Source organism: Antechinus flavipes, chromosome 1 (genome assembly GCF_016432865.1).
Source record: "Antechinus flavipes isolate AdamAnt ecotype Samford, QLD, Australia chromosome 1, AdamAnt_v2, whole genome shotgun sequence".
NCBI classification, from domain to species: Eukaryota; Metazoa; Chordata; class Mammalia; order Dasyuromorphia; family Dasyuridae; genus Antechinus; species Antechinus flavipes.
In genome coordinates this window covers 725,510,854-725,538,840 of record NC_067398.1, presented here as the reverse complement: position 1 = coordinate 725,538,840, position 27,987 = coordinate 725,510,854, and the positions used below count along the sequence as shown (strand labels likewise).

The 27,987-nt window shown below is 44.2% G+C and overlaps 1 protein-coding gene across 1 annotated transcript; it reads left to right on the top strand.

The window, feature by feature from the left end:
- The first annotated feature begins 335 nt into the window (after nt 1-335).
- On the top strand, nt 336-27,987 carry LOC127545852 (zinc finger protein 420-like). The gene is made up of 6 exons (XM_051973348.1): nt 336-5,806; nt 7,189-7,315; nt 7,519-7,614; nt 20,256-22,469; nt 26,476-26,526; nt 27,613-27,987. Exons 1-5 carry the CDS (start codon nt 5,771-5,773, stop codon nt 26,493-26,495), a joined length of 2,493 nt encoding a protein of 830 aa, XP_051829308.1. The 5' UTR covers nt 336-5,770; the 3' UTR covers nt 26,496-26,526; nt 27,613-27,987.

Genomic DNA, 27,987 nt, shown 5'->3' with positions numbered 1-27,987 from the left:
GAATATATATGTATATAACATATACTTTCTTCAGAGTATGTGTGTATATACATATATAGGCACACAGATATAGCATATAGAGTATAATTTTCTAAAGAGTATGTGTGTATATACATATATACACACAGATATAGCACATAGAGTATAGAGTATATAAACATACTTTATAGAGCATATGTATGTATATACACATATAGCATGTACATATAAATAGTATATATATATATATAGTATATATGTGTAGAGAGTATATAACTTTCTTTTTTTTTTCTTTTTTCTTTATTTATTTACAAAGCATATACATGGGTAATTTTTCTCTCATTGACCCTTGCAAAACCTTTTGTTCCAAATTTTCCCCTCCTTCCCCTTACCCCCTTCCCTAGATGGCAGGTTGTCCAATATATGTTACATATGTTGAAATACATGTTAGATCCAATATATGTATACATATTTATACAGTTATTTTGCTGCACAAGAAAAATTGGCTCAAAAAGGAAAAAAAAAACTGGGAAAGAAAATAAAATGCAAGCAAATAACAACAGAGAGAGTGAGAATGCTATGTTGTGATCCACACTCAGCTCCCACAGGCCTCTCTCTGGGTATCCATCTCTCTTCATCACTGAGCAAGTGGAACTAGTTGGAATCCTCTCATTGTTGAAGAGAGCCACATCCATCAGAATTGACCATTGTATAATCTTGTTTTTGCCATGTATAATGATCTTCTGGTTCTGTTCATTTCACTCAGCATCAGTTCATGTAAGTCTCTCCAGCCCTCTCTGTATTCATCCTGATCATCATTTCTTATAGAATAATAATATTTAATAACATTTATATACTATAATTTATTCAGCCATTCTCCAATTGTTGGGCATCCATTCAATTTCCACTTTCTTGCCACTACAAAAAGGGCTGCCACAAACATTTTTGCACATGGTAGTCTGTTTCCCTTCTTTAAGATCTCCTTGGTATATAAGCCCAGTAGTAACACTGCTGGATCAAAGGGTAGGCACAGTCTGATAACTTTTTGAGCATAGTTCCAAATTGCTCTCCAGAATGGTTGGATCCATTCACAACTCTACCAGCAATGTATCAGAGTCCCAGTTTCCTCATCCTCTCCAACATTTGTCATTATCTTTTCCTGTCATTTTAGCCAATCTCATAGGTGTGTAGTGGTATCTCAGAGTTGTCTTCATTTCCATTTCTTTGATCAATAGTGATTTGGAGCATATTTTTGTGTGACTACATGTAGCTTCAATTCCTTCATCTGAAAATTCCATTCATATCCTTTGATCATTTATCAATTGGAGAATGGCTTGAACTATTATAAATTTGAGTCAGTTCTCTATATATTTTAGAAATGACTTTATCAGATCCTTTGGATGTAAAAGTGTTTTCCCAATTTATTGCTTCTCTTCTAATCTTGTCTGCATTAGTTTTGTTTGTACAAAACCTTTTTAACTTAATATAATCAAAATTATCTATTTTGTGATGGATAATGATCTCTAGTTCTTTGATCACAAATTCCTTCCTTCTCCACAAATCTGAGCGGTAAACTATCCTATGTTCTAATTTATTTATAATATTATTCTTTATGTCTAGATCATGAACTCATTTCGACCTTATTTTAGTATACAGTGTTGGTGTGGGTCTATAACATATACTTTCTCTATAGTGTCTGTGTATATATATAGTAGAAAGCAATAAAGCATAAATGAAAAAGGCTATGGGTGTGGCTTGAATGCCATGCTGAGCATTTTGTATTTGATCATGGAGGCAATATAGAAACACTGGAATTTATTGAGTTAAGGATGTGAGATTAAATTAATATTAGCAAATCACTAAAGCAGTAGTGGTTTTGGTCCCAGGACTCCTTTCCATTGCTAAAAACTATTGAGGATCCCAAAGGGTTTTTATTTATGTGAGTTATATTTATATTTATCATTTACAAAATCTTTTAAAAAATTAAATCATTGAAAATAATTTATATGCTAACATAAATAACATTTTCATGAAAGATATGAAAGAATATGAATAAATATAAGAATATTCCCAAAGTATAAGTTTTATTGAATACAGGTGCATACACACAGAGACATAGAACAATTTCTACCTAAAATGGAACCATATAGACAAAGCAGTTCCCTAATTAACTTAGTCCTTCCTCAAAACCCACAGCACTCCCTTTTCCAAATGCTACAATTACAGCATATGACTTAGACTTTTAATTTTCTGAGACAGTAATGACACTTTGGCAAGAATCCACTCTTCATCTTCTCATTTACAGAGAAAGAGTTCAGTAACACAGAAAGATACTTGCTCAGGCTAGATCCTTTTTGGAGGCCCCCAATTCCATCATTTTCCTGCTCTCCACATCCAGCCAATTGAGCAGCCTTGTCCAGTCTGTCTCCTTCACACCCTTTTCTTCATTCACATAAGGCCACCCTACTGCACAGTCTATTGTAATCGTCTCCTTGTTGGTGTCCTGCTTCCAGTTTCTTTTTGCTCTACTCCATTCTTCCATAGGGGCCAAAGTAATCTCCTTAAGTGCACAGCTGAGCTTTCTCAGCCTTCAGGGGATCCCTGAATCTCTGCCATGGGCAGCTCTTTGACTCCAGCCTCTCCTTCCAGATTTCTTTCATGCTGCAGTTTCCTTCAGGCAATCCATGGTCTCTTCCTCCAGCAGGACATTTCTTTCCCACCTCACCTCTACTTCATGGCCTCCCCCCATAGGAGAGAGAATGCTGACTGAGAATCCCTGGCCTTCTCCTCCGCTCAGATGCCTTCTGCCCAGCTCTTTCCAGGACCCCTTGAGCCCTAAACTTACCTTTGGTCTCCTCTGGACGTTGCCTTGTGTACCTACTTATAAGCTGGTGTTCTTTCATAAGGACCTGAGCTCTGTGAGGGCTCGGACTATTTGTGTCTTTTCTTTGTGTAATTCTATTACAGTAGACAGGAAGTTGAAAGCCTAGGGGCCATATCATGGTACCCTTTCCTTCTGCTTAGGGGGGTTTATACTAGATTGGAGTACAATCATCATCACCTCAACCCCCACGGGGGAAAATCCCTACATTTTGGCAGAGGTTGGCCCTTCTGCCTAATTTGCATTTATATCCATCTTTAATAATTCCTCACTTCTGTGGTTCCCAGGAACCAGACCGTTGACAGGCTGCAGAAGAAGCGGGGGAAGGAACAGAATTTTCTTGGTACTTCGTTAGCCTCCGAAGGGGTGGGTGCTGCTGGTGGGCTCTGTCTTCTGCCTGGAGATCCCTCTATGACCTCCCTCGGGTCTTCTTCCTTGACCCCACGTCACTGCCGCTTTTGCCTTAGAGCCAAACCAGCTCTATTTCTAAGCTAGCTCTAGAACCTTGGGCAAAAGCTTCCTGGGGCGTGGCCAAGCTCTGAGCCAATCAAAACAGGCTTCCTGCCGCCCCTAGTTCTGATGGATTCAAACAAGAAGGGTTCGAATCTCACTACTTCGTTCTTAAGTTAATGTTGCTCTTTCCAACGGACCAAGAAGCCCTTGGAACAAATATATAGTCAGATCATCAGCCATGAGGTGTGTGTGTTTGTGTGGTCTCCGCGTGCAGCCCGAATCCATCACCTCTCCCTCAAGGGGTGACCGACAGGCTCCGCCCCGGAACGCGGAGTCCTTCAGTTCCTTTGTAAGCTTCACCTCTCTCCCGCTGCCTCATTCCGCACAAACGGCCCCAGACTCCCTAACTCGCAGTAGCACCGCCCCCCCCCGCACCCCCTCGCAGCCTCTGGGCGAAGGCCGGGCAGCTGGGGGCACGTCAGGGAGGCCAGGTTGGGCTCTGGGGGGCGGACATTAGCCAGCTCTGGCCCGTCTCTCTGAGCCGAGCATTTTCCAGCCTTGTGTCGTTTAGGTTTCTTCCTAGAAACCCCCTCCTCAAATAATACGTTTTTAATGAAAATGAAGAGAATAAAACAGCAAAACGGACGCGCCAAGTATGAAAATGTGTGCGGTGTGCATTGCCCGGCCCTCCCCGCGCCGCGCGGAGCCCTTATGGAGGCTTCCCCTATGCACGGCACTGGGCCCGGCGCTCTCCGGGAGGGGCTCAGCAGCGTGACAAGTGTCTCGTCGGTTTTTTGGCTGGACCCCCCGGAGAGGGCCCAAGACTCTTGGTGCCTTCCTTTCCTTGGGCCCCGCTGGCGCGTCCAGAGTCCCCAGGAGCAAGCGGCGCTGACGCCGCAACTCCCCGCAGGGGGGGAGGGGGAGCTTCACCGAGACTCAGTCCACCTTGCCCAGATCGGCTAAGTGGGCTCTGCACATGCGCAGCACTGAACCGGGGCGGCGGACTCCATTTCCCAGAAGGCCTGACGGGCGCGTCCTTCGTCTCCTGCAGGGTTCCGACGCGGCGTGTGAGAGGAGCGGGGGGAGGAAAAGGGGAGGAGGGAGGAGGGAAAAGAGAAGAGGACTCCGTCATTTCCGCTACGTCAGGGCCTCGTCATCCTGTGCGTTTTCGTTGTCGCCGGTTCCGTTGGGCCGCGGAACCCGAATCCAGAGTAAGCTACGGCCGACCGGAGCTTTCAGAGAGGGGGAGAGGAACAGGGTTGGCCGTGAGTGCGCAGTCCGAGCTCGAAAGCCCCGCCCCCTAGGCCAGCGTGCGCGCCCATTGGTCAGCGCCCCTTATTCTCCCCGCCCACTGGGCGTCTCCGCGGCGTTCCCACACCTACCGGGACACCCCTTGGTCCCCCAGGATCCCCACTGTCTTAGCGGGCCGTGCGCTCCCCTTAACGCAGGTTCAAGACCCAGAGTATCCTGGCTGAGGTTTGGAGTCAGGCCTCGGAGGTCCCCTTGGAGGAACGCCTCCTGTCCCTCCCCCTCCATCTCATGAACTGTCCCAGGTCGTGCCCCCCTGGTGTCTGTTCCCCCCACCTCCACCCCAGTCCTGGCTCGGCCACGCCCCCTTATTACAGGTAGCCCTGAGGCTCCGGCCTGCCCCCCCAAGCCCGGGGTCCTGCTGCTCTGAGGGACCCCCCCAGACCACGTGACCACTCTCTGGGGTCTGATTGTGAATCCGCCCCTCACTGGTTGGGGGGTACGTGGGAGCCCTCCCAGCCCCCCCGTGACCTCCCAGGTTTGGGGCCCTCCCCACACCCCCAGAGTCCCTGGCCCTAGGACTAGGTGAGGCCTTAAGCGCCCCGGGGGACCTCCGCCCTTCCTCTTTCTTCATTCCTGCTTTCCCGGGGAGTCCCCGAGGGCAGGCGCGGAGCCAGTGAGCGTGGAGAGATGGATGGGCTGGGGGGCGCTGGGGGGAGGGGAGCACCACCGTGTGGGGAAGAATACAGAGCCTGCCCCTGTGGGGGCTCCCTGCTCCGCTAGGGGGCTCCATGTTCCTGGTGGGCTCCAGGCTCCTGGGGGGACTCGGGTCTGCCCCGTGGGACCCCATCCTCTCCTTCTGTCTGGACCTTTTCTGTCTCGGGCAGGGAATCTCTCCGTATCCCCCCCAGACCCTTCCTTACAGCCTGGCAGACCCTCCCCAGGCCCCCGGGGTTTGCCTTTTTGTGGACTTGTGCCCTTTGGGCTCCTTTGACCCCGCTCAGTGTGGAGGAGCTCCGTTTGTCTCCATCTTTTTCTGGCCCCGACGTTCCTGCTGGGAACCCCTCGGCCGACCTCGGGGTCCCTGAATCCAGGGGTCCGGGAGGGCGGGGCCTGGCCTGCCCTTCTCAGCCCGTCCTTTTCCTCCGCAGGCCGGCCTTGGCCCAATTCCACCTTTCCGGAAGTTGAGGGCGGCCCGAGGAAGGTGGGATGGCTGCCAAGCCCCCAGCACGCGGGGCCTGTCGGGTAAGTGGGAGCCGGAGGTCGCTGGCATCCCTGGGGCCCTGGCTGGAGACACGCCCCTAGACCAGCCCCAGAGGTGCCCCCAGGGCGCTGTCGGGAGCCCCGGGTCAGTATTGGGGCACCCCGGGGCCGCTATCAGAGGTGCCCCGGGCCGCTGTCGGGAGCCCCGGGTCAGTATTGGGGCACCCCGGGGCCGCTATCAGAGGTGCCCTGGGCCGCTGTCGGGAGCCCCGGGGTCAGTATTGGGGCACCCCGGGGCCGCTATCAGAGGTACCCCAGGCCGCTGTCGGGAGCCCCGGGGTCAGTATTGGGGCACCCCGGGGCCGCTATCAGAGGTACCCCAGGCCACTGTCGGGAGCCCCGGGGTCAGTATTGGGGCACCCCGGGGCCGCTATCAGAGGTGCCCCCAGGCCGCTGTCGGGAGCCCCGGGGTCAGTATTGGGGCACCCCGGGGCCGCTATCAGAGGTGCCCCCAGGCCGCTATCAGAGGTGCCCCGGGCCGCCAGGGGGACCAGAAGAGGAAGCTTGAGGAGAGGAGGGGTCGGCGCTGGACCGGACCGAGGAGGGCCTTGAAAGCTCGGCCCCGCCCGCAGACACACAAGTCCCTCGGGGGCGCTGCTTGCACCTCCGTCCCCCGCCCCCTCCTTGTCCTTCCTCCCTAAGAAAGCTCTGGCCCAGGGACAGCCGCGGCCTCAGCCTCCGGGGCTGGAAGGCTCCCTGCTGACCTCCACCAGAGAGGGCTGGGGCTCTGGGATGGGGGCGGGGTCCCTGGGGGCTGCCTCTCCCCCTTCCCCCCCTCCCTTGCCCCCTCCCCCCCATCCAAGCCCCAGCCTGCACTGGCCCTCCCCCACTGTGGGGGGCAGTCCCCCCCAGCCAGCCCCCGGACAGAGGAGGGAGGGGAGGTGGCGGTGCTCGAGCGCCCCCTGGGTCCTTCGCAGGGGAAGCTGCACCTCCGTGGGTGGTCTCATTGCCCTGCTGAGTCCCCGGGGGCCGGGTTTTGACCGTCGGGTTTTTCCTTTGTTTGGGGACATTGGGGGGACTGGCCCAGGGTCACTCTCCCAGCCAGGAAGGGTCTGGGGCCTCCTGCCTGTGCTGGCCGCCAAGCTGCCCCAAATGTCAGGTTTTCAGAATTATTTTTCAGAGATTCCCCCTCCCCCCCCCTTTTTTTTATTCTGGGTCTGTTGCTTCTTATATAAGACAAGTTCACGGAGCCATTTCTGAGGGAAAGTGGGCGCCTGGGCCCCTCCCCCACGGCTGTTGCAGGTTACATGAGCAGTAGAGTGGGGGCTGGTGCATACAGCAGGAGCCCACTCAGTGTTTCCCCCGGGGCAAGCCCAGATACTGGGAGGGATTCTGGGAAAGTACAAGGGTCTTTGCTCCTTCAGGGCTCCGTGACCTTCCGGGACGTGGCCGTGGACTTTTCCCGGGAGGAGTGGGGGCAGCTGGGCCCGGGCCAGAAGGAGCTGTACCGGGAGGTGATGCTGGAGAACTACCGGAACCTGGTGGGCCTGGGTGAGGACCCCGCTGCCCCGGGACAGGGGAGAGGGAATGAACGTGGGGGCCGGGTGTGGCCAGGTGGCAGTGCCCGTGGCTGTAGGGAGATGATGCTAGAGCCCTTCTGGAGGCGTCTGTGCCCTCCTCACGGCCACTGTCCAGGGCTAAGAGTGGCCCCCGGGGGACTGTGGGGCTCCAATGTTCCCCTTTCCCATGCGCAGGGCTTGCTGTCTCCAGTGCCCACGTGGTCTGCCAGCTGGAGCGAGGGGAAGGACCGTGGGTGCCCGAGGGAGACGCCCCAGGAAGCAGCCGAGCAGGTGAGTGAGTCAGGCGTCCCCTAAGGGCCAGGGACCTGTGCTGGCGGGAGTCCGGGGAGGGGGCTGAGTCGCCTCCTGGAGCCCATCCCCCTCCCCTTGGCCCTTCCACCCCAGCCTCTCCCACCGCCTTGGGCAGCGCGCATTTATTAAGCTCCCTGTGCCCGGCCCCCCTCCTTCACACGCAGTAGGATCCAGAAAGCAAGAAGGTGGTGAGAAGGTGCCCCCTCGGGCCAAGTGGCGAGGGCCGGAGAGCATAGAGTTGTCATGTCCAGACTAGCTTTCTGGAAGCCTCTGGACAGGCCTTGGTCTTAGGTGGAGAAGTGATGAAGGGAGGAGACTCACGAGGGATCAGAGATGGAGGATTCAAGTCCTCTCAGCCCTTAAATACCTTAGTACGATTACATCGCTGCACACACTGAACACGTGCCAGCTGTAGAACATTCCATCACCATGTCACACGGGCCAAGGGCGAACTAGAGTTACGTCACCTTAAGTATATGGGAACTAGAGAACCATCATCCCATCAGTCACACCAGTAAGTGCTATGAGTCCCTGCTGGCCTTGTTTCAAGTACCTTTCCCAGAGTTCTCCCACTGTCGGGTCCTCTGGTGGCGGAGCTGTGCACTCCCGCACGAAGGAGGTTTTGATAACCAAGGGTTTTGTTTTCATTTCTCTAAGTGGATCTTTTCAGTTATCCCCCTTTCCATCTTTTACCATTAACAGTGGGGGAACAATATAAAGTCTCGTGCATACGAGACAAGTTTCCTTGTGCTCTTGTCCGTCAGTGGGTGAGTCACTGTGCTCGGCAGTCTGTCCCTCCCGCCATGTCTTTTACGGGCAGAGCCGACCGTTCTATTGGTCAGAATCCTTAACGGGTCTGGCACGTGCCGCCTTCTGTCCGGACACTGCCCCCGCCTGGCCCTTGTTGCCTTCCAAAGGGTGGCCTGCCCCAGAAGCATGGCTCCCACCCCGTCACCCCCTGCTCATTAAGTGGCAGCGACCACCTGGCACCCTCAGGACTGACAGAAAGCCCCCTCCTCGTTTTCCAGTCTTCGACCTTTCTCCCTGACATGTCTTCTTGGCTCCGGTGCCGCCGGCCTCCTGGCTGGACCGTTAACGCCCCCGCCTGCAGCCCTGCTCTCTGCCTTCTCCCCGTGTGCTGACAGCCCTGGTCTCCTGTGGGAAGCCTGCCCCCTCTCCCTGCCAGCGCCCGCCCCCTACTGGTCACCCTGGCTACAGCTTGTCTCTTCGTGGTTCTTTTCAGTGTGTGAACCTTGAGGGCAGAGACAGTTGGAATCAGTGTTAGGAGGTCCTAACCCCAACCTCCTTTTGTATCCCACTGTGCCTAACAGTGCTGGGCAAATTGGAGGTACTTAATGAGTGTTTGTTGTGACTGTAGTCTGTTCCACCCAGCAGATTGGAGAAAATCAGTTTGATGGTCCCTGCAGTGGACAGTGTACTACTCTACAGTATAGTTGGAGCTCTGGTATTGTCAGGTCTTCTTCTTTCCCACCTTTTTTCATTATTTCCTTTGAGATTCTTGACCTTTTGTTCCTGCAGATGAATTCGTTTTTCCTACTCCTCTTAAGTACCACTTTTTGGAGTTTGATTGCTATGACATAAATTAATTTAGGTTAATTTAAATAAACTAATTCAGGCACTATTGTCCTTTTTAATTATATTGATTTTTTTCCTCCTCTGACTAATCGATATTTCTCCAGTTATTTAGGTCTGCCTTCCTTTGTGCTGTTATTGTTTCATAGTTGGAGTATATAATTCCTGTGTGTCTTGGCTGGTAGAGTCCCCAGTATTTTAAGTATTTCTTTTTTTAATCTCTTCCTGATTTATATGTAGAAAAGCTGATGATTTAGGTAGCTTTATTTTACATTCTTCACCTTTGCTGAAGTTACTGTTTCAATTTTGTACTTGACTCTAGGGTTCTTAGATATACCATCAAATTATCAGAAAAAAAGTGTTTTTTTTTTTTTTTCTCTTTCCCACAATTTTTTTTTCTTGTCTTATTGCTATAGCTAACATTTTCAGAACTATGTTAAATAGAATGGGCATTCTTGCTTTAATCCCAATCTTACTGGAAAGAATTCTAATTTATCCTCAATATATATAATGCTGGATCTTAGTTTTAAATATATACAGTTTCCCTTCTTAGGGAAAGGTCCATGTACTCATATGTTTTCTAGCATTTTTAATAAAACATGAGTGTTGTGTTTTGTCAAAAACTTTTTGCATGTATTGCCATTTTTGTGGTTCAGTTGTGTCTGACCCTTTGTGATCCCATAGCATTTTAATATTGTTCATGGGTTTTTGTTATGAGCCAGAACTTGAAACAAGGTGATAACTCAATGGAATTGATGGAAACAATGCTTATGTGCTTAGGATTTACAACTTTGGGAGAATTCACACATTAGAGCTCACAGCTTTGAGAGTTCTCACATTAGCTCACATATTGGAGTTTACAAGTTGGGGAGATTCACAAGTCAGAAATCCACAATCCCACTCTCTCAGAGGAGGAGTCAACCTTTGAGTTCACACCTTTTAAGAGATCATATATAAGAAGCTCTTAGAGCTTCAGTCAGTCGGTCAGTCAAGGAGATTGAGAAGCTAATCTGCAGTCGGGCAGAGCCAAGATTCACAGAGAGCTGGAGGCTGAAGCTAGCAGCGAGCTCTCGGAACCAAAGAAAGCTAACTGGGCTATTTTGGAAGAGACAATAAAAGATTTGAATTTTTATCAGGTGGCTGCATTTGAGGTGATTATTGATCTGAACTGGTGTCAACTAAACTAGGTGAAAAGGAGGAAGAATCAGATAAAAATGGAGTTAAGTACAATTTTGAATGTGATACTTCACAGCAGGAGAAATTAGATCATTCCTCATCTCATGATCCTACCCTCTCAATTAACCCTTCATGGGTGGAGGGAGAAAGCGGAGGGGGAGAGGCAGTAATGCAATCAGAACCACCTATTAAGGATCCTGTGCAAAATTAGAAAAGGCATTGATTATGGCAAAAAATGAAGGACAAGATGTATCTGATTTTATAAATGCATATCCTTTGATTGAAGAACTTGACTCTTCAGGGCAAAAAGGGAGAAGATACACTCCTTTTAATTTGGAAAAAATTAAGGATTTGAAAAAGGATTGCACTCTTTATGGGGCTACATCATCTTATGTTAAGATGTTACTAGATAATTTGTCTTATGAAATCTTAACCCAAGTGATTGGAAATCCATAGCAAGGACATGTTTAGAACCTGGACAAAACTTGTTGTGGCTTTCAGAGTATTATGAATTATGTAGGATTCAAGCCCAATGAAATAGGCAAACAAGAGTTAATATACAAATCACTTTTGACCAAGTAGCTGGTGAAGGTCATTATGGAGAGAATTCAGAACAGATTTATTATCCCATACCAGTGTATGAGCAGATTTCTAAGGCTGCATAAAAGCTTGGAGTTCTCTCCCTGGACAGAAAGATGGATGTAAAGCCTTTACAAAAATAGAGCAAGTTCCCAATGAACCCTTTGCAGATTTTGTGGGATGTTTGCAAACAGCTGTAACAAGAACCATTGGAGATAATGCAGCTACAGAAAAAATGACCAGACATCTGGCTAAGGAAAATGCCAATAAGATTTGCAAAAGAATTATATGGGGACTAGACAAAGATGCTCCATTAGAGGAGATCTTAAGATGCTGTGCCACAGTGGGCACACATGCTTATTATACTTAAACTATGATGAACATGGGAAGACAGGGTCCTTCTTGGCAAGGGACTTCTAGAGAAACTGTAGATGCTTTCAGTGTGGAAAAGTTGAACATCTTAGAGCTCAGTGTAGATATGGAGATAGAGTGAGAAGACAGGGTGAGAGAAAACCCAAAACCCCATGTCCAAAATGCAACCGAGGCTTTCACTGGGCCTCTGATTATAGATTGACACAGGAAAATGAGAGGCAGGGCCCAGCTCCAAGGTATCAATCAAAAGGTGGAGCATGATAGCACCTGAGGTTACACCCAAAGAGTCTTTAGAAGGTCTGGACTCTGATGTGATTAATCAGCCTAAAAGTAATCACACAGCTGAAAGGCATTACAACTGGGGAGATTACAGGCTTTTTAACCCAACAGGGCAGTGCAAACAGCTCCAACGTAATTGCCAGATGATGAGGAAAAATCCCCAAAGTGGTAAATAGAAGACAATTAGATAGGTTAACTGCCTGGGAGAGAGGGTTTGCTTGTATTTTTACAGACAGAGAAGGAAACAAATGGAGAAGGAATCAGATGAGTGCCAACAAGCCATATTTGCCTTGTCTATCAGAGAGAAACAGAAAAAGAGAAAAACATTAAAACAAAGGAGAAGATTTAAGAAACATCTGACACTGAAAGAGCATGGCTGACAATGAGACTGTTGAAAGAAATTGAAAATCTTCAAGAATCATTGGATTAACACAAGATGAGACTGTTTCAAGGACTTGAAAACCAGCAGGAATCATTGGATTCCTTGAGATGAAAAATTGTTGACGAGATTATTACAGTACTTCAAAGCTCGCAGGAATTATTGGATTCCTGGCACATGAACTAATGGTCAGTGGATTCCTTTTGGACTATTTCTAGGACTTATGGACATGTGTAAATTCTCATGTTGATTCATGTTATTTGTTACATCACTTCTAGCCTGTGTTATATTGCTATTGCTCATGTAATTTATGTAATTATGTGTAATGCCTCCCATATTGATGGATTTATGAATACTTGTTTCAAGTGAGCCCCTTCAGAAACCCACTAATCTGATTTGATTTCCCATTTCCTTTGGTGTTTTCATCTCCCTTCCTGAGATGTCAGGGAGGGTGTGACCACCTTCTTTTTATGGTGTTTTCACTTCTTTTTGAGCAGTCAGGGAAGGCGTGATCACCTTTTTTGGGGTTCTCACCTCCTTGAGAAGTCAGGGAGGTCATGATCACCTTGTGCTCTAAATCAAAAGAAAGTGGGAGATATTATGAGCCAGAACTTGAAACAAGGAATTGATGGAAACAATGGAATTGATGGAAACAATGCTTATGTGCTTAGGATTTACACCTTTGAGAGTTCATACATTAGCTCACACATTGGAGTTCACAAGTTTGGGAGATTCACAAGTCAGAAACCTACAATCCCACTCTCTCAGAGGAGGAGTCAACCTTTGGGTTCACACCTTTAAGAGATCATATATAAGAAGCTCTTAGAGCTTCAGTCAGTCAGTCGGTCAATTAAGGAAATTGAGAAGCTAATCTGCAGTCGGGCAGAACCAAGATTCAGAGAGAGCTGGAGGCTGAAGCTAGCAACAAGAGCTCTCAGAACCAAAGAAAGCTAACTGGGCTATTTTGGAAGAGACAATAAAAAATTTGAATTTTTATCAGCTGGCTGTTTGAGGTGATTATTGAGCTGAACTGAAACTAAAGCTGTCTCCAGAAAATCTCCCCAAGAAATCTGTTCCCAGAGAACCATTATATTATGCAAAAGAAGAGAACACCACAGGTTTTTCTTGGCAGAAATACTGGAGTGGTTTACATTTCCTTCTTCAGTGGGTCACTTTTTTTGTCACCTATATTGCTGTGCTCATATAATTTTTATTGTTCTTATTAATCTGTTCAGCAGCTTAGTGACTGATAAACCACCTAATGGATAGTGTTGGACAGTCATCCTTAGATCTTTATTAACTGTTTGATTCTGAGTGAGTCACTTCACTGACCTGCCTCACTTTCCTCAATGGCAAAATGACTATCATAATAACTACCAACTCCTTGGGTTGTTGTGAAAATCAAAATAATATTTGTGAATCAATTAGCACAGTGCCTGGTACATAGTAGGTGCTTAATAATTTTTATTTTCCTCCTTTCTTTCCTTCATTTCAGCTTTCTCCTGAAATTAGCCTAGTCCGATGTTCTCAGGACCCAGTAAAATCTGCCTGTGGTACCCTTTGTAGAGCTTGAGCAGAGCTCAAATCTGGATGTAGAGATAAACAAATCAAGACTAGAAGAAAATAACATTGCTTAGAGAGGTAGAAAGGAAGGATGGATTCATTAAAAGCTTACTTTAAAAGATTCTCATTTTATTCTCACAACAAATGTGGAAGGTGGGAGGTACATTATGACCCCATTTTGCATTTGAGAAAATTGTGGCAAAGAGTTTGTGTCTTGCTCATGCTAAGTGTTTCTGGCTTGATTTGAACTCAGGTCTTTCTGATTCTGATTTATCTGCTGTGCCACCTTGCTAATTTGAGCTCAGGTTATTTAATTTACACATCCCAGTCTCTATGCACCATACCACAGTGCTGCAGGCTATCAGATTACCTGAAAACTATCATCAGGACAAAACGGAAATACTAGGTGTGGAGAAACTAGAACTAGAAACTGCCAGAATTCTTTGAACCAGAAGCCAAAATCCAAACAGAAACACCTCTGAAAATAGAAAGCCCATGCTCTACCTACTGCACCATCTAACTGCCCCAACATGATGTTAACTCAGAAGGGAAATTGAGGACAGGGACAAGGGAAGGGTAGAGAGGAGTCTAACAGGTCAGGTAAGTAAATTCTCAAGGAAAACAAACTCAGTTGTTAGAGAAAGAAACCTTAAGTGGAGAATAAAAGGAAAGGAATCAAGAAAAAACTGGCACTGGGCATGGGGGAGGGAAATGAAAAGAGCTGCACCAGAGAGGAAAAGGGATAATTTTGAAGATGATAGGCTTCAATTTTTTCCCCTTCTTATTTGTAAGCAAAGAGCTGCCTTATTTTTGGACTTCTCTGGATCTCTCCATCATGCCTTCCTTCCCCAGGAAATTTATCACTGGGAAATTTCATTATTCTGCAAGGTTGAATCTGCCTGGTAGCCACATCTCATCAGTACCCTCTGTCCTTTTGGTTGGAGGGAAGGGCCATGGACTGCAGGGGAGACTCACCTCAGTCTTCTCCCCATTTACCATCAGCTGCACTGCTTTGGGACTTCCCCTTCATGCTCCCATGCCAGGTATCTTCCTCCCTTCCTTTTCTCCCCCAGACTTCTCCCCATTGCTTTTTTGTGTGTTGTTTTACTTCTAGTATATTGTAAGCTCTTTAAGAACAGGGATTGTTTTTGTATTTATTTGTTTTTTTTGTTTCCGTAGGGTTTAGTACATTGTCTGCACATATTGTAGAAACATAATAAATGTTTATTGACTGAAAAGTACCAAGAACAGAATGGGGGAAAATAAACAATTAACAGTCAGAACTGAGCATATAAATGAATTTAATTTAGTAGTAAAGTACAAGAAGGTAACAGACTGAATTAGGAGAATCTGATTTTGTTTATAAGAAATATGAAACATAAGAATTCACAGTTAAAATGAAGGACTGGAGCAAAATCTCATGCTTTAGCTAAACATTAAGCAGCAAGAATAATAGTCACAATTTCAAATAAGATAAGATGAGACTATGTAGAGAAATTAAATTATTTTTAATTTCCATAGGTAACCAATATAGATAACCATAGATAACCAATAAATGTCAGCACTTAATATATATGCACAGTTTAGCATCTGAATAATTAAAATAAATGTATTGGAATGAGAAATAGATCAATAATAGTGGGGGAATATAACATATCCCTTTCAGACATAGACAAATTAACCCCAAAAAAGAAAGACATTAAGTACTTGCATAATATGTTAGGGGGGGAAATAGATATGATAACTGTGATTACTGAACGGGAATAGAAAGGAATTTACATTAAGAATTCTCTCTACCAGTATATGGCACCTTTACAAAACTTGACCTTGTATTGGGGCATAAAAGCCTCACCACAAGATGTTGAAAAGAAGTAATGCAAGTGAATACAACACAATAAATGTTACATTCAATGAAGGGTTTTCAAAGAAAGAATTAAAAGTAATTAGAGACTAACATAATTCTAAAGGACTGGGGGTGAGTCAAAGAACAAATTGTAACAACAGAAAATTGTCATCAAAGGTTATGACAGTAATGAGAAAATATACCAAAACTTATTTGATGAAGCCAAAGTAGATATGAGGATGAATTTTATATCTAAATGCTTGTATCAATGAGAGAGACATAGTATAAATGAAAAATGCGTGCCACTTAAAATACTTAAGAAACAAATCAAAAATCCCAAAGAGATTTCACAATTAAAAAATTAAAGAAAATGTCAGAATCATTACTAATTCTTTTATCAGTAATATGTCAGTAGAACTGCTAAATAGGTAAATATTTGCAGAAATATAAAATATTTATATTAACAAGAGAAGAAATAGACTGTTTAAATAACCCAATATCAGGAAAATTTAAATTGAACAAGCTACAAAGGGACTTTCAAGAAGGAAAAAATACTACAGACCAGGTGGGTTTACAGTTGAAAGCTATCAATTTTTCAAAATTTATGATAGCTTTTTATCTTTCAAAATACATGCAAAGATAGTTTTCAACATTCACCCTTGTAAAATGTTGTGTTCCAAATTTTTCTTCTTTCACCTCCTTCACCACTACACAGCAAGCTATGTAATATAGGTTAAACATGTGCATTTCTTCTAAACATAATGCTACACATATCATGCTGTATAAGAAGATTCAGGTCAAAAGGGGGAAAAAAGGACAAAAAACAATCGACCAAACAACAGTAAAGGGGAAAATACCATGCTATGAGCTACACTCAGTCTCCATAGTTCTCTCTCTGGATGTGGATTGCTCTTTCCATCGAAAGTTTATTGGAATTGCCTTGCATCACTTCATTGTTGAAAAGATCCAAGTCCATCATAATTGATCTTCATATAATTCTGTTGTTACTGTGTGCCATGTTCTCTTGGTTGTATTCATTTCACTTCACTTCAATTCATGTAAGTCTTTCCAGGCTTTTCTGAAATTGGCCTGCTCATCATTTCTTATAGAACAATAATATTCCATTACATTCATATACTATAACTTACACAGTCGTTCCCTAACTGATAGACATACACTCAATTTCTAATTCCTTGCCACCACAAAAAGGGCTGGAAAGCTATCACATTTTCAAAGAACAGTTAATTCTAATACTACTTGAACTATCTGCAACCATAAGAAAAGAAGGCATCATTTCAGTCCCTATGATACAAGTAGAATATCAGTACTTAAGCTGGAGAGAAACAAAACAGAAAAAGAAAGCTGCAGACCAGTGGCCCTAATAAACATTGACACAGTCTTAGAGACATATTAAGTCACATTAACTTTAAAATAAGAATTTTCTTGTCCTGGATTTTTTTTCCTTTGAAAGTTCATTTGTGTCTTAATTAGTTTATTTTTCTGAGTTTGAATTGTTTAAATTCTGTTTCTTATTCTATTAATCTAGATATTTTATGGCTTTATAAATAGTTGTTTAACATAAGTTTTATTGGCATGTAGCTGGAAAAATAATTTCTAGTTATATCCTTAATTTTTTCTTCATGTGTAGTGAATCCTCTTTCATTTTTGATCTTGTTAATTTATTTTCTCTCATTTTAATCAATTCAGTTAATGATTTATTTGTTTTACTGGTTTTTTCCTTTATAAAACAATTCTTAATTTTATTTAGTCTTTAATTTTATTTAATTATAAAACAATTCTTAAACTTGGGGGGAATTGTCCATTTTTACTTTCAGTTTTGTTCAACTCGGAGTTTCAGGATTTCTATTTTGTTGTTTAATTGAGGTTTTAGAATTTGTTGATTTTTTTTTGAGGTATTTTTTTAAAAATTCTTTTTTAAAAAATTAGATTGCTTAATAATATTTACCTTTTTTATTATCTTGAGTCCTCTGTATTTCAAAGTTTCTATTCTTCAAGGATTTTTAGAAGGCCTTTATTTTACTGAAGATCCATTTTTTCAATTGTACGATTGTATTCAGTTTTGCTTGGTTAAATTATTCACGATTGCAACCCTTTATCTTTTGCTGTTTGGAAGTGAGAGAGTAAGGGAGGGAGGAAAGGAAAGGCGGGAAAAGGAAAGGGGAAGAGAAGGAAAGGGCCTGGAGAGCAGAGGGAGTGAGAGGAGCATAGCTGTTTTCAGGTATTTGGAGAGTGATTCATGCAGTGAATAGAGTACTGGGCATGAAGTCAAAAAGAGCTGGATTCAAATCCAGCCACTAGTAGCTGTGTGACTCTAGACAAATCAGTTAACCTCAATTTTCTCATCTGTAAAATGGTCATAAAAACAGCATCCTGCTTCCCATGATTATAAGGATCAACTGAGGTCACTGCAAAGTATATGGGCACAAGCTCTGTGGGTAGTAGGCCTCTCTAGCCTTTAGCAGTTATTGCCATGATTACTCTTCTCTGTAACCCCAGAAAGCTGAAGCAGGAACAGAGATAGAAGGCATAAGGAGGCTAATGTAGAGTTTAGGGGAGAAATACCCCAAAGTGGGGTGGGGTGCCTGGGGAGGCTGTAAGCAGCCCCTACTTCAGGGAGGACTCTGCTGGAGTTATGATGGATGGGACTAGAGGCTGCCTGGTGACTTCTAACTCTCCCAGTCAGATTCTGCCACTTACTGCTCAGATCTTCCTCTTTCCTTAAAAGGTCCATGTTAACTTTGAGAACAGAGCAACTGGTGCTTTTCCTTAGCTTCTCCATTCCCTAATAAACTCTTTCTAAAATTGTCAGTGCAGCTTCTCATTTCGTGTCATTACAATATGAGGTAGGAAGGCACAGTATCGCTTCCTGAGCCAGTTCTTTGCTCTTTCACTTCCATTTTTGTAGACTGAGGCCTTTCAGTAGCACCACCACCTGCTAAATAGACTCAATTACTAAACATGTATTAAGCTCCTACTATGTGTTAGATTGTGTCTGACACTTTGTGACCCTACTTGGAGTTTTCTTGGCAAAAATCCCAGAGTAGTTTGCCATTTTTTTTTCTCTTCTTCTGATATCTTTCTACCACATTTTATTTAATAATAAACCTAACAGCTATTAATTCTAATGGGGCAACTAACTGGTACTGTGATAGAGTGCTGGGCCCAAAGTCAGGAAGACCAAGCTTGAATGCAGTCTCAACACTTGTGGCTGGGTGACCCTAGACAAATTACTTTGCCCTGTTTGCCTGGATGTTTTATCTGTAAAATGAGATGGAGAAAGGAAGAATAAGCCACTCCAGTATCTTTGCCAAGAAAACCCCAAATGGGGTCCCAAAACCTCTACAGAAAAACAGCAGAATAATAACCACAAAAATGTTTGAAAGAAGGCCCTAAGATTGAGGAGGACTGAGAAAATAGAAGCTGGGAAGATAGAACCTTAGCTGAGACTTGCTGGCAGATGGGAAAACTAGGAAGCAGAGGGGGAGGTTCCAGTGTTGGGGCAACCCATGAAAAAGCCTGAAGTCAGCAGAGTGTAGTGAATTTGAGAAGAGCCATGAGGCTATGTCACTGTTACAAAGTGGGGAAGAAGGGGCTCTGAACTAGTCAGACCTGCTTTTCATAGGAAAGTCCCTTTGGTGGCTGACTGGAGACTGAACTGGAAGGGGGTGACCGAAGCAGGCAGATCCCTCATCAGCTGCTGCAGAGGCTGAGCTGTGAGGTGATGAGGGCCCGCACCAGGACGGTGATGATGTCTGAGGAGAGGAGGAGATGTACTTGAGACTGGATATTCAGGGTGAGAATGAGTAGATGGGAATGATACTGGGGGAACTGGGAAGATGATGGTGCCCTCAACAGTCATAGATGTTAGAAGGGGGGAAGTTGGGTTTTTACTCCTTAATGCTATTTGTAACTATGGACAAGGTATTTAACCTGCTAGCTTCAATTTCTTATCGTAAGATGAGGAATTGGAGTCTATCAGAAGTTTTAAATCCAGAATCTGTGAACTTTCAAAGAAATATTTTTAGTGTATATCTTTCTACTTGGTTACCATGTGATCTTATATATTTTACTTTATGCATTTAAAAACATAATTCTAAGAACTGATCCATAGTTTTACCAGATTGCTCCAGGGGTCCATGACATACAAAAAAGTTAAGTACTCCTGGACCAGGTAATCTCTTAATTCTCTCATTACCCTAACAATCTGTCAACTGTCAATCTGTGAATCAGCCTGTCTGGATCAGATTGTCAGAACATTCATTCTTTATGTGTTGAGCTGATATGGCCTCTTGTGTTTTCCATCCATTTCTCCTGCTCTTTCAGTTTTGTTGGTAGAGAGCATGTGACTTGGACATTTCTTAGCAGTGTGGTCTGAGTTTCCCTTTCCTATTTTAGAACATCCTAACTGATTTGCCTTCTCCATGTTGTAAGCAAGGAAATTGAGGCTCAAGGAAGTTCTACAATTCGCCCATCATCCCATAGCTCATATCAAAAGCAGGATTTGAACACAGTTCTTCTGGTGTCACCAACACTCAATAATTGCTTCAGTTTCTGGCACATCACAGAGGTAGGCAGGACACTTTCTAGGACTGTCTCCAGGCCCAAGCCTCCAGGATACAGTTGGCTTTCACATAGTAATGAGGACAAGGGTAATATGTATTCATGTAGTCCTCGAAGGATTGTGAAAATACTTTACTTATTCCTACAGAGCTCAGGTTATTTTTGCTAAGAACCTTCCTTGATAGAGATGGAAATAAAAACCGTGTGTACAGCAGGTCACAGAAAGGACATTTACTTTTTGTTTCTTTCTTTCAGTTTTGGAAACTAGACTTGCAACCAAGGAGTCAGCCTCACATCCGAGACTTCTGTCACAAGAATCATCTCAGGAAAGACTAGAAAGGGATCATCCCTGTGACTTCAATTGGAGAGAAACTCGCAAATGTGGTGCTAGTTTTGAGAGGCAGCAGAACAAGGAGAAGAATGCCCCTAGATATGACATACATACAGAGACCAAGTGTAATGAATATGGGAAACCCTTTAATTACATATCAGAACTCATAGAATATAATATGCCAGCTCATACTAGAGAGAAATGTTATGAGTATAAGGAATATGGGAAGGCCTTTTCCAGGAACTTACAGTTTATTGAAAGTAAGAAAATTCATCCTGGAGAGAAGCTTTGTGAATGTAAATTATGTGGGAAGGCCTTCTGCCACTGCTCAAAGCTTGATCAACATCAGGTGCTTCATACTAGAGAAAAAGCTTATGTATGCAATGGCTATGAGAAAGGCTTCCACCAGAGATCAGCACTTATTCAACATCAAACTATTCGTTCAGGAGAAAGACCTTTGGAATACAGTGAATCTGGGAAAATCTTCGGTTCAGGGTTCACAGGACATCAACGAAATCACACTGGAGAGAAGCCTTATGAATGTATTGACTGTGGGAAGACTTTCCATCATAGAACAGGACTTACTGAACATCAGAGAATTCATAGTGGGGAGAGAGCTTATGAATGTTATGAATGTGGGAAAGCTTTCTGCCAGAAACCAGGACTTATTCAGCATCAGAGGATTCATACTGGAGAGAAACCTTATGAGTGTAAGGAATGTGGAAAGGCCTTCTGTAGGAATTCACAGCTTACTGAACATAAGAGAATTCATACTGGAGAGAAACCTTATGAATGCGGTGAATGTGGAAAGGTCTTCCGACAGCGCTCAAAGCTTACTAGACATCAGATAATTCATACCAGAGAGAAAATTTATATATGTAGTGACTGTGGGAAAGCCTTCCACCAGAGTTCAGCACTTATTCAGCATCAAACAATTCATACTGGAGAAAAACCTTATGAATGTAATGAATGTGGGAAGGCCTTTAGCTTGAGCACACGATTATTTATACATCAGCGAATTCATACTGGAGAGAAACCTTATGAATGTAGGAACTGTGGGAAAACCTTTCATCATAGAACAGGACTTACTGAACATCAGAGAATTCATACTGGAGAGAGAGCTTATGAATGTTATGAATGTGGGAAAGCCTTCTGCCAGAGAGCAGGACTTACTCAGCATCAGAGAATTCATACCAGAGAGAAACCCTATGAGTGTAAGGAATGTGGGAAGACTTTTTGCCAGAGAATAGGACTTACCCAACATGAGAGAATTCATACTGGAGAAAAACCTTATGAATGTAATGAATGTGGGAAAGCCTTCCGAGTGAGAACACAGCTTACTCAACATCAAATTATTCATACTGGAGAAAAACCTTATGAATGTAATGAATGTGGGAAGACTTTCTGCCAGAGCTCACAGCTTACTAGACATCAGATAATTCATACTGGAGAAAAACCATATGAATGCAATGAATGTGGGAAGGCTTTTCGAAGAAGTGCTGGGCTTAATCGACATCAAACAATTCATACTGGAGAAAAGCCTTTTGAATGTAAAGAATGTGGAAAGGCCTTTAGGCTTAGCACAGCATTGACAGAACATCAGAGAATTCACACTGGAGAAAAACCTTTTGAATGTAATGAATGTGGAAAAGCCTTTCGTCTGAGCATAGGACTTACTGAGCATCAGAGAAATCACACAGGAGAGAAACCGTATGAATGCCGTGAATGTGGGAAGGCCTTCAGTCAGAGTACACAACTTAATCGACATCAGAGAATTCATACTGGAGAGAAACCATATGAATGTAATGAATGTGGGAAGGCTTTTGGCCAAAGATCACATCTTACTCAACATCAGACAGTTCATACTGGGGAGAAGCCTTATGAATGTAATGAATGTGGGAAAGCTTTTAGTCGAAGTACAGGGCTTACAGGACATCTGAGAATTCACACTGGAGAGAAACCTTATGAGTGCAGTGAATGTGGAAAGACCTTTCGCCTAAAGACAGGACTTGCTGAACATCAGCGAATTCACACTGGAGAGAAACCGTATCAGTGTAATGAATGTGGGAATAACTTTCGCCTGAGCAAACAGCTTACTCAGCATTACAGAATTCATACTGGAGAGACACCTCATGAAGGTAAAGCATTGTGAATGTAAAATTGTCCACTTTGCCAAAAATTAATAGAAATCCTGTAGAGGAAGGAAATCTGGTTAATTTTCTCCAGAAACAGTTCCAAACCATTTCATCCACTCTAGAAACCCAGACCACCTGTTTTCCCCATGGCATTCATATTGCAGATGACTTAAACTCTTTAATATACTTAAAAAAAAGTTGTCACAATCTAATAGGAGTTTGTCATAGAGAAAGGTTTGCTCCTGCTCTTTGACATAGCATTTCCTTTTTTTGCTCCCTAGATCTTATATCACTCATATTCCATTTGCAGTCAGTCTCCAAGTCTTGTCACTTCTTTGTTCATATACCATTGTTCTCATCCACTCAACCTCGTTCCAGACCTCCTCATCTGTCAACAAGATCTTTGAAATAATCCCTCAGTTGGTCTCCTTGTTTCCATGCACCAATCAACATACCACAGATTGTGCTGTCAGAATAGCTCCTTAGAGCAAAAGCCTGACTCTGAAAGGAGTCTATTTGAAAGTCTTCAATGGCTTTCTGTTCCCTCCTAGGTAAAATAGGAACTTCTTTTAGGGATGCTTAAAGCTCCTCATATTCCAGAATCATCCTACCTTTCCAGGTGAACTTCATGGTTGTTTCTCTTTGCTTACTTTGTATATTCCAACCACGATGGCCTATATTCCTTTCCATAGAGATGATATCCCATCCCTTTCCTTTGTGCTTTTATACAAGCTGTTTAACCCTGTGCCTGGAATAGCCCTGCTCTTCAGCCTCTTCTATTCCATAGCTCTTGTCAAAGCTCAGATCAAACTCTGGATGTTAGGTTTTCCTTGGTTATCTCAATATTGTTTTCTTGTGACTCCAGATTTCTATACTCTGTACTCCAATCCCAATCCCAATCACTTTGTCCCTATTTTGTACCTGTGCACATTGCATCCCTATTAAAGTAGAATTGAATTGATTTGGAACAGTCATCTTTTCTAAGAGGAAGATCCATTCCCATAAAATAAAAGCACTACACTACAAGATAGTGCATTAAAAAGGAGTTCAGATTCTGTTTGCCATCTACAAGACTGGATAATTGGCATAGATTAAAATAGCCATAGTCAGGACACCATGCCTAGCATCATCTGGAAAAGTTAAAATCCAAAAACCAATTGGAGGAAAAAAGTCGCATCTTTATACTGTGAGATGGCACTGGGTTGGGGCAGAACAACTTGACGTTACCCAATAAGGGCTGCAAAAGTTGGCTCCCTGTTTAACCGTTGGGAACCATCTGATGTTCTGCATCCGTGAGGCTCTTAGTTCTGCTTATTTTTTGCCAAGTCTGCACCTACTGTGTGCTAGGCACTGTGCTAAGTGCTGGAATACAAAAAGAGGCGAGACAGTTCCTGTGTTCAAGAAGCTTGCAATCTAAGGAGGGAGACAACTTGCAAACATTTTTATACAAAGCAAGCCATATATACAAGTTAAATAGAAAATAATAGAAAGAAGGCACTGTAATTAAGCCAGGTTAAGAGCCTTTTATCCTCTTCCTTCTAGTCTCTTCAGGGAGTTTGCTGCTCTGAGGATCCTTTATTTCTTACCTAATTTTCCTTCTCTCTTAGCTTCTTTTACCCTGATGTCTATAAACAATTGCAGGTCTTATCCCCTCCTTAAAAAAGCCTTACACGAGCCAGCCATCCCTGTAGGAATCACATGATAGCTTTCTTTTATAGCTAAACTCCTAGGAAAATTGACTTAGACCATTGGCTCCTCTTCTTTTCTTCCCACTCATTTCTCAGCTCCTTGAAGTTTCTCATTTTTGATCCTTCCATTCCCCTGAAATGTCACTCTTTGGGGTTTCCTACCAGTGATAACTCTATAATCGTAATGGGGATGGCAACAATTGCCCTTTATATACCATGGATGTATTATATGTGCTACCTCCATTTTATAGAGGAGGAAACTCAAGGAATTTAATGGCTTGCCCAGGGAAACCCCGGCGAGTGCTTCTAGTTTCAGCTTCTCCCCCACAAGCTGCCAAAGCCTTCAAAAGTACGCAGTACGCAGTACGCAGATCTGACTGCATTAGTGCCTTGCTCCAGAATCTTGAGTGCTCCCCAGTTGCCTCCAAGATAAATCATGAAGCCTCAGCCCATCATTGGAAAACCTCTCACAGTCTGACAGCAGCTGACTTCTCATTTGCTTTAGAAGGTTCAGAGGATTGCTTGAAACCAGGAATGATGATCAGCTTTCCTTCCATTTTCCCCAATATTTAGTAACGGATGTTTGATTTTGTGGATGGTTCTGCAGCTCTTGAATAAAGATGAGATACAGTTGATGCACAGATTTACATAATGAAGCCACAGGAAATGAAAGGAAATATAGAAGGCAATGGTCCAACCTTTGGCTCTGTGGTAGAATGTGAGAAAGGCCCCTAAGGTGGGCTCTGGAAATAGCCTGAGAGGGTGTTCTGTGCCCACTGGGGCCCCTGGTGTTGCTGATTCTGCCAAGGTAAGTGCCACCTTGTAGTTCCAACAGAAAGCTGGAATCCAAAGACACTAAGGCGAGTCGCAATAACAACCATGAAGGTGAAGGGTTTGAAGTTGGCAAGGCGCTTTTCGGATCTCACAGTCTCACAGCTCTGGAAAGAAGGCTCACAAATAAGAAAGATTAGGAAGGGAGACCAAGCGATTTGCCCAGGGACACACACTTAGTAAGTGAATGTGGTAGAATTTGCACTCAGCCCTCCTGGATTCCAAGTTCTCCACTGTTCACTGTACTGCCATTATATCCCCTGCAGATTGGATGAATACAGCTTCTGCTTCTTTGCGTGTGTCACAGATAAAAGGTTAAACTCTGGAGTGCTCCTCCACAGGCTAGTGCTCCTCCACAGGCTAGTGCTCCCCCATGGGCTGCCTGAACCATTAATGCCTGTTCTAGTCCCAGGGTCCCAACCTGGTCTGATTGTTAAAGCTGCGTGGTTATCTCGGCCATGTTTCTCCCAGGTTCTCCACTAGAATAGCATGGTAACTCTGTTAGGGACTCTGTGAGCTTTTTGCACACATCCTGTCTGAAGGGAAGTGAAGTGACTCCCACGCCTTCGCCGCCTTCTTAGTGCAGCCTTGGGATGTCCCTGTCTGGGTGTTCTCCAAGCATCTCTTTTTAAGTCCCAGCTGGCAGTTGGCCGGCTTCCCATCGGGAAAAACTGGGATTCCAATGACCCATCTTTGAGTCCTTCCTCTTGGTGGTCCTTGAGCTGCCAGAGACAGTGGCTTCTTGGCAACATCTTCCAGTTCAGACCCCATTCATATCGACTCTTCCCCACTTACTGTATTTGTGTCATTCCTGGTATAAAGTTCATTCTTGTTGATGGGGAAAAAAGACAAAAGAGGAGTTCACAGCTCTTCCTTCTCCCTGCTGCCGTTTGGTCATGCTCCCCATATCTCAGACAGATATCTAGGCTTTTATTAGCTCTCTCTCTCTCTCTTGCCTCTAATACAGCTTTTCAGAGAAGAATCCAAACCTTTTTGTTGTCTTTTAGATTCCTCCCTGGAGGAACCTCTTCTGTGCGTTTCTTTGTAAAATCCATGTTGGTTGGAACTTCATCCTTGAAATGACTTCCTCTGAATCTCCCCAGACCCATGAAAATCTGCTTTCCCCAAACCTAAGGCGCATAGCAGATTGATCTTAGTTTTCTTCTCGATCATAAATTTTAGGAGGGAGAAATCTTCCCCCCCTCAGGTTCCCATCATTTCCACCCTAAAAATAACCTGACAAACAGGTTCAAAAAATTTCCCTTTGTTCCTCTGCCTTTTGAAGGGTGAAATAATCTCCAAGGCAAGTCAAAATGCCATTTGCTGCTTTGCCCTTGGTGGAGACAGAGTAAGAAGAACTCGAACCTCGGGGCTTCAGGGTTGGGCTTAGAACCTGTTCTCCAAACTTCTTGTCTTTCTTCTTTCTTTCCAGCCAGGTTGTAAGATGACATACATCACTCACCAAATCACTTCTATTTCTTCCTCCATAGACCTTGAATTTTCTCTGTAATGCTCCTGCTCTGGTTCCTGGACTTGCACACGTGAGTTCTGCCTTTTTCTTTTACCTGTTGTTTGTGATGAAGGTAAACGCCCATCCAAGCCATGGTCAGACTTTGTCCTTATCCCAGTAGGTCTCATTGCTGTCTGGAAGGTCAGACTTGACCCCTGGCATTAAGATCTGGAGTTGCCTTTGTGGGGAGTGACATGAGGTTTTTCTCCTTTCTGGAGTTTGGTCTGCTATGAATCTCTCAGTGATCTGTTATTCTGTCTTTGAGGCTCCGTTTTGTAATGGCTGATTTTGAAGATCCGCAGCTTTCTCTCCCTCCTATCCCTATGTATAAAGGGGTGTGTGTGTGAGAGCATGTATGTATTAACTGGGTGTTGGGGAAGATCTCTGCTGGCAAACAGGAGCTCAGCCCAAGCTTCTTTACCTGAGCTGCTGGAGGGCCTCTCACCTTTCCTAAGGGACTGGGGAAGAGCAAGGCAGGTGCTCATCGGGGATGAGATGGGTTGTACCCCAACCGCCTCAGCCAGACCTGCCTGGTCTGGGGCTTCTCCAGCCAAGTGAGTGAGCTCCAGGGCTGCCTTCACCAGAGGCATCCTGTCAAGAAAGCGCTTCGGGGCCAGAGGGAGGTCTGGGGAGACCCTTGGGTTACTGAGCTCACACATCCTGAGGGAGATGCAGCTCCGAGACAAGGATGCTGTGGCCCTCTCCGTTTCCTGCTCCAGGGACAGTATGTTTTTGCCAAAAGCTTATCTTTCTTTATAAAGCTTATTCATTTCTCTTCACCTCCGCTTTAAAAGCATTATAAAGATAAAACTCTCTTAGCCTTTTTATTAGTGGCCTACATGTATTTTATTGATTTAAACGTGGGCAGAGGGGAGGAAGTAATGAATGGCTCTTCTTGTAGCAAAGAGAAGGGCTGTAGCTTATTTCCCCTGGCTAAGGTCAGATAATCAGTAGAATATCCAACTGTCAGTTGGAGGTTCAAGGTAAACAAGGGTTTAGGTCATATCTGGATTTCCTTCCTTGGGCTAGAGAGCCTGAGGCTACTTGAATAGGAAAAAAAAGGCAGAATGAATTGTTCAAGAGTTGGTTGCCTTCAGTGCTCAGATTTCTTCTGCAGAATCCCAGGAGAAGCCAGCCAAGGGAAGGCGGTATAAAGAAAGTCACACCTGGAGAGAAGTTGGGAGCAAAGAGCACCGCCATTCCAAAAGTGGGAGCCAGTGTGGAGGGAATAACTAGTTTTCCTAAGTCAGTACTCTGCACACTACACAGCTACCAGCCAAACACCAACAGGTGTTAAAGAGAGACTTGCCTGAGGAATTTTTTAACTTTTAAAAACTTTTCCTCAATTTAGAATCATAATGTTTTAATCCCTTCTCCCTGCTATTCTGGAGCCTATAATTTTTTCTTTTTTCCTTTTTAAAATAATTTTATGCCTGAATTTGTTTTGATGGATTGATTTTGGAGTTTAATAAACTTTTCTTTTTATAAAGTA